Genomic DNA, 7,573 nt, shown 5'->3' with positions numbered 1-7,573 from the left:
GGACTAAGATTGATCCATTGGCAGTGAAAATATCCCAATCTGGTCACATTTTCAGTGAGACATAGAGATCTTGCTTTTTATGTACCGCTTTTCATCCTTCTATACTCGTTCGAAAAAAGGCACCTATTTCCTTTTTTATTTTGTTGGTATAGTGATAGATGCTTAAAACAAACGACCGCACGTCCTGCTGAAAATTTTCGATGCACATTCATCAATCATTCGTGTGTAGTACTGAATGTTTCAAGGATTTAGATGTGTCCTCATATACAAAAAAGAAGAAGCAATGAGTTACACAGTGACACTATGAACAGCCAGCAAAGAGAACAACCAATAGGGCAATAGCCATTTCCATCAGGTTTCAGGTTCTAGCCCAAATGCCACAACTACCACCACCACCACCACCTCCGCTACCAACATCACATCATCTCTTATATATATGAAAAAAGATAAGGGGGTAGAAATGAACGAATCGAACGTAGGGTAGGTCGTACCTACATAAGCCTGCACTTCGCAGTATATTTGCACAAATGTAAGTGGGATTTCCGTCGTCCTTGTTGTTGATATAGCAAAATTTTGTATTTTTGTTTCAAAGCAAGTTCGACGAGTGTTATGTATTTTTAGGATTCCTTTTTGATTGTGTATAGATCAAAAAAGTAGAAAAGAGTGGAAAAGAGACATGAGGTGCTGCTGGTGCTGGAATAAAAAGTTGATAGAATTGCAAATTTCAAAAAATGCTTGGCGATATAGCTAAAACCTATTTTAGAAGAAGTCTGTTACTTTCGACAGCATTTTTGAAGCTTTGGAATGAGAGTTTATGTGTGTTTGGGGGAAGTCGATGGATTTTTCAATTTTTTTTCATGAGTCAGTGTTGTATAGTGATTTTAGGGACACTAACACTACACACCCCACACCCTTTATGCATTCCCATTCTGACCAATGACAAAGGATACAAATTGGAATCATCGGCGAAATTGTCAGCGAGATTTTATCTGCTTGGTTATATTGTCTGGGTGTCTGATAGAAAAGTGGGAAAAAGGGGACAGGATGGAGGGCTAAAAATTCACAAAAAAGCAATACCATTATACAATGGCGATGTCATCCATAAAAAAATATGTTGTCTGGACAATATGAACTCCAGGATAATAATATACAATGCGTCGTCGTCGTTCGCTGGAATTCGTTTTGAGATTTTTTTTTTCAAAAATGTTTGAAAGGTAAAAAAGGCATACCAAAAGGTAGGTAGAAAGGTGGTAGATATATGAGTATGTGAAATTTTTAAAATCGTACATCTTTTTTAAATTGAGATAGAATTTAAAGTTGAGAGTTTTGCAAACATTTCTAGTTCTAGGGGGAATGTTATATAAATGTTAAAAAATATCATTTTTAATTTTATCTTTTATCCTTTTATCTTTTTTAATGGTATTGTATATTGGAACGTATGTTGGAAAATGTAGGTATTGAAAAAAGTTCACTTCTATTTACAATCGACAACATGTGTTTAATTTAGTTAAAAAGATAATATACGCAATTAATTTAGAAGTATTTAGAAAAATAATTTGTGATGGGCGCAATCCTTGAGGCAATTTTTACAGCTGTCTACATCTGGTCCATATTCCCTAGACATGGACAAAAGTTAACGCGGAAAGCGGGCCTTTAAAAACAACCGAAGGTGAACTAGCGGTTGGTGGGCCTGGGACGTCGTCTTCTCTCCTAACAGATGGTGACGATGCACCCATGCCCTCGCCAATTGCGAGTCCACCCTCTACAAAAGTCGTAGACAGTCCATCCTTAATGGAGACTGAGTTGACCTTAACACGATCCATCTGAAAGAGGACGAACTCTTGGGTTCAGAACAAAACCGTGGTGGAGGTTGATCTGCCTAATTGTAGTCAAAATGCTGCAGGTAGTACAGATTAATTTCCAATAGTCCATTAAGGCCTCGGCCTCACTTCTTCTCCGTCTAGCAAGAAACGGGGAGACATTGTCCTGATCCAAGAGCTATGGATTGTGGGATCCGTTGTTCGAGGACTCAGGACTTCTGGGTACTACACACTGTGTGTGACAGATAAAGGTGAACCTAGATCCTGGATACTAGTGAAACGTATGTATTTTTACTCCATCATTTCAGTTACAAAGATACCACCGTAGCTAGACTGGAAACAAACAAAAAAAGTTTCTGGCTAGTATCGGCCATGACCACCTTGGCCCTCTCCCTGGAAAAACCCCGGAGAAAGTCGTCGCTGAAGCGAAAAGGCAAAGGATCCGCCTAATTATTTTGAGCGATGTTAACGCTCATCATACTGTATGGGTAGCACGAATATCAACGACAGAGGTGAGTCTCTTTTTGATTATATTCTTGGTACTAACCTCTTGGTAAGTAATGTTGGAAATGAACCAACCTTTATAACTAAAACTCGACAAGAAGTCTTAGACATAACTCTTGTCTCAGATACTGTTTCTTGTGATAATTTTCACAAGCGAAATTAAAATTAAATTAAAGAGACAAGTCCAACTTTATAGGATATTTGATATATATTTAAAGTACTTGCTGCTAATAAAAATACACGTCTGTCTTGTCGTGGCTAGTTCAACGATATCATTTCTTTTTATTTTATTCGACAATCCTTATGTTCAATTTTCGTTAAAATATAAGAGAGACATTCAGCAAAGTTTTAGTGTTGACTATTTAGTTCAATTTAGTATTAATTAAGATTAATTATTTTTTTTGATTCATTTTCATTACTTATAGTCTAATACAAATGCATACAATACTTCAAAGATATAAAATTGTGTATAGTAAAATAAATTATAATATAAACATATTATTCGGAGTTCGCAGCTTAAACATCCTGCCCGCCTTGAAGTATCCAAAGGGTATCTTCAATCATCTAGTGGAAGCGGTGCTATCCGATGAATTGACCTTCGAATCACGCCCTTTTTGGTATTGATATCAACAACACGAACCTTCCCATCTGAAGATTGAATCAAATTTGTTATTCGTCCCATTAGCCAGTTTTGTGGAGGTGCATTGTCATCCCCAACGAGAACTAGGCTATTAATTTTGGCATTTTGAGATGAAACAGACCATTTTACTCGTCTTTGTAAGTCTACCAGATATTCCTTCGACCATCGATTCCAAAAATGCTGCTTTATCAACGTCAGCTGTCGCCATCTCTTCAACGCAGACATCTTGTAGTCAGTGACCACTGGTTCGACTATTGCATTTAATGGACCACCAATTAAAAAATGACCAGGAGTAAGGACTTCTTCATCACTCGGGTCATTGGACATCGCATACATTGGACGGGAATTCAATATAGCTTCTATATCAGCCACAACAGTTGACAGTTCTTCAAAGGTAAGGGAAGTTTCCCCGACGGTGCGAACGAGATGTTTTTTGGCTGACTTTACGGCGGCCTCCCATAGCCCACCAAAATGTGGAGTCTTTGGAGGTATATGATGGAACTGAATTCGCTCTGCGGCACACCATTGACTTATTCTTTGTTCCGTTTTCTGGTCAAGAAAACTTCGCCTGAACTCTTCTAACTGGTTACGGGCCCCAACAAAATTCGTTCCATTATCGCAATACAGATCCTTGCATAAACCTCGCCTTGCTACAAATCGTTTAAGTGCTGCAATAAACCCTTCAGTAGTTAAATCTGAGACAACCTCCAGATGGACCGCCTTCACAACGAAACAGACGAAGACGGCTACATAAGATTTTGAAGTTCTTTGCCCTCGCAGCTTGTAAGTCGTTTGGAACGGACCGCAAAAGTCTACACCACTCTTTAAAAATGCTCTTGCAGGCTGCACTCTGTCGGTAGGCAGATTGCCCATAATTTGACCCAACATCTTTGGTCTATATTTGAAACAAGTCCAACAGCTACTAACGACTTTCTTTGCAAGTGTGCGTACATCTAGCACCCAGAACCTCTGCCGCACTATTCCAACTAGAGCTTGGGGACCTGCATGGTAATTTTTATTATGTAAAAAAGTTAAAAGGTTTTTGACAAAAGGATTAGATTTAGGAAGAAGGATGGGATATTTTACAGAATAAGGTATGTCCGCATTCTGCAGACGCCCACCCACTCTAAGGAGTTTAAATGAGTCACCGTCGAGGAAAGGATTGAGATTTTTGACGGGACTCGTAGGGCTAATTATGTCTTCTTTTTTTAATTTATAAATTTCCTCATGGAAGTTCTTTTGTTGAATATTCCAAAGAATTCTGAGCAACGCATTGTCAATCTCATCAGCTCTGATAGGTGAATTATAACGAAGTTCATATTCTTCAAAAACTGTTTTTTCTTCTTTTTGTTCTTTCTCTTCTTTCTTAATTATCATCTTTTTGCGAACTACGATGATCCAGCGAAGTATAAGCGCAAATATTTGACATGTTTTGTCAATGCTTTTAAAACGCAAGTACATATTCTCAAAGTGATCATCTATAATTTTCGCCAAAAGAACTACATTACATTTTCGCATTCCAGGAGTATCTTTTCTTATCATTGACAAATCTTTTTGTTTAGGCCACATATCTTGTGACAATTTAAGGAATTTTGGACCCGAAAACCACATGCTGTCCCTCAACTCACTTGCATAGGCACCCCGAGATACAATGTCTGCAGGATTTTGTTTTGTGTTTACATGCTTCCAAGTAGCTTGGGGCAAATTTGTTTGTATTTTTGATACTCTATTCGCAATAAATACTTCCCAACTCGAAGGATGTGCTGACAACCAACAAAGCACTATTTCGGAATCGGTCCATAAGTAAATATCGTCAACTATATGCGAGAAATTTGGAAGAATCTTTAAAATAATAGAAGCAAGCAATTCCGCTGCACATAATTCTAATCTTGGCAAACTTTGAGTTTTTATAGGCGCTACTCTGGATTTTGCCGTTATCAAGTTGCAAGAAACTACCCCATTTTCGTCAACAGACCTTAAATAAACACAACAGCCATATGCACGTAAAGATGCATCCGAGAATCCATGAATTTGTGTGTTTCTTGACCTCAAGCTTAACACATATCTCGGAACTTTGACCAATTCCAACTCTTTCAAGTGATTTCGAAAAGCTTCCCATTCAGTAAAAATTCGTGCTTGAACTGATTCATCCCAATCAGTCTTTTTTACCCACAAGCTTTGCAACAGAATTTTACCTTTCACAACAACTGGGTTAACTAACCCCAATGGGTCAAATAGAGTAGACAATTCAGATAGAATAATGCGCTTTGTTATTTTCTGGTTTAACTTAATTTCTGGAATCACATACTGGAGCTCGTCTGAAGATGGATTCCATTTGATTCCTAAAGTTTTAATAATGTCTGCATCATTTATTCTAAGTGGTTTCTCTCGTTCTACTTCTGGTACGACATCCAACAAAGTTTTTTCATTCGACCACCACTTACGAAGCTCAAAGCCTGCACTAAGTAAAAGGGTTCTAACTTCTTCATATATACCAAAAATTTCTTCTGGCGAATCTCCCCCACTGATTAGGTCGTCCATATAAAAATCCTCATTCAGAACTTTTGAACCTAATGGAAACATACTTGCACCTTCTTCTGACAATGTCTTTAAACAGCGGATAGCTAAATAAGGCGCCGAAGTTGTTCCATAGGTCACTGTATTTAACTGGTACACCTTTAACGGATCCGTTTGATTAGATCTCCAAAGAATACATTGGTATTTACGATCATTTGGATTCACTACTATTTGGCGGTACATTTTGGAGATGTCAGCTGTAAGTGCGTATTTGTAACAGCGAAAACGTAATATAATTGAGTAAAGATCATCTTGCATTATCGGACCTTTCATTAAAATATCGTTTAAGGATTTACCGGATGAAGTTTTAGCACTACAATCAAAAACTACTCTAAGTTTTGTAGTTGTTGATTCCGGTCTGAGCACGTACTGATGGGGGCAAAAGTACTTCATATTTTTAGTCTCAGCATCACTAACTTCCGACATATGTCCTAGATCCTCATACTCTTTCAAAAAATCTACGTATTGTTCTTTTACAACGATATTCTTCATAAGCCTCCTTTCCAACGACATAAATCTCTTTTTTGCTATTTCAAAGGATTCTCCTAATGCCGATGGATCTTCTTTAAACGGAAAACTCACAACATATCTGCCTTCCCCATTTTTCTCTACTGTATTTTTGAAATGTTCTTCACATTTTTCTTCTTCAGGGTTAAGCAGTTTAGAAGTTATGGGATAGTTTTCTATTTCAAACAACTTTTCAACACGTTCGTGGAGATATTCGTCTTTCGACAACTGCTCCCCTCCTACAAGGCAAACTGTCCTGGCTGATGCATCTGATGAATCATATGATCCCGAAACGACCCATCCAAAAAGGGTCTTTTGAAGAGTAAGCTTCTCTTCCAATTTGATCTGACCAATCGATAAAAGGTCAAAGAAATGGTCTGCGCCTATCAGCATATCAACTTTAGCAGTTTCGTTGAAGTTTGGATCTGCTAGTACAATATTTTTTGGTATTTTCCAACTTTCTACCTCAAATGATTTGCTAGGCTGATGATTAGTAATGTTTTTGATTACAAGAAGCTCTAATTCAGTCTCAAACTCAGAAATCCTGGATCTACAAACCGATTTTGTGGTGTATCGGACATTTGTGACCCCGTTCCCTATTCCACTTATTTGTATATCTGCCTTGGATTTTGATAGTCTAAGTCTTTGCACCATACTTTCAGTTATGAAATTTAATTGCGAGGCCGAGTCTAACAAAACACGCGCAGGTTGAAAATTACCATAACTATCTTTAATTAAGACAACAGCTGTGGCTAGAATAGTTTGATTAGATGACCTGCCAACTAATGAAGCCGAGCTAGACTGGCCCTGGCCTGAGCTATCGTTCGCATTATTGACCGAAAATCTGTGGAGTAGCTTATTATGAGGTAACGAGCAAATGCTGCACTTTGGCTTAGTACAATGTCGCACAGAATGATCCTTTCCCAGACAATTTATACAAAGGATACGCTTTTTAACTTCCAGGAACCTCCTTCCCACTGGCAAGCTATCAAATTCTGGACAAGAATCAATAAAGTGTTGCAAGGACTTACAATATTCACATTGTATGCGCTCCGCGGCTAACGTTGTAGCTTTAAATTTCCTAAACTGCTTTTTTCCACTATTTTGCGAACTTGAATGATCGAATTTCGCCTGACTCTTAGCAGAAGTGCTTGGCTTTGGAATCCTAGCTTCTTTTGCTTCTAAGCTTTTACAACGACGATCTAAAACTTTATTAAATTCATCCCACGTTGGGAGCTTATTATAGTCCATTTCATCCTGCCATTTCGATTGAGTTTCTTCATCCACTCTATCCATAGCTAACGAGATCAAAATCGAGGAAGCTATGTCTTTGTAATTTCCTATTGCAAGCATTGCAGTGAAATGTGTATTAAAACTATCCTCCAAATGACGTAAAGATGAAGCAGATATTTTAGAAAGTTTTGGAAATTCTAACAAACTATTTATGTGCTCTTGAAATAAAAGAGTCTTATTATCAAAGCGGGCCTTTAATCTATCTAGTGCTTTCTGATAATTTGAGCTAACG

General features: G+C 37.8%; 1 protein-coding gene across 1 annotated transcript in view; it reads right to left on the bottom strand.

The window, feature by feature from the left end:
• Positions 1–2,880: 2,880 nt before the first annotated feature.
• The window catches only part of LOC129950389 (uncharacterized), a 19,392-nt gene continuing 14,699 nt past the window's right edge, over positions 2,881–7,573 (bottom strand). Inside the window, exon 2 of the mRNA XM_056062332.1 lies at positions 2,881–7,499. Coding sequence (XP_055918307.1) covers positions 2,881–7,499 — 4,619 coding nt within the window. The remainder of the gene's footprint in view (positions 7,500–7,573) is intronic.

Source organism: Eupeodes corollae, chromosome 3, assembly GCF_945859685.1.
Source record: "Eupeodes corollae chromosome 3, idEupCoro1.1, whole genome shotgun sequence".
Taxonomy (NCBI): domain Eukaryota; kingdom Metazoa; phylum Arthropoda; class Insecta; order Diptera; family Syrphidae; genus Eupeodes; species Eupeodes corollae.
The sequence above is the reverse complement of the archived record's forward strand: the minus strand, read 5'-3'. Positions and strand labels throughout refer to the sequence as shown.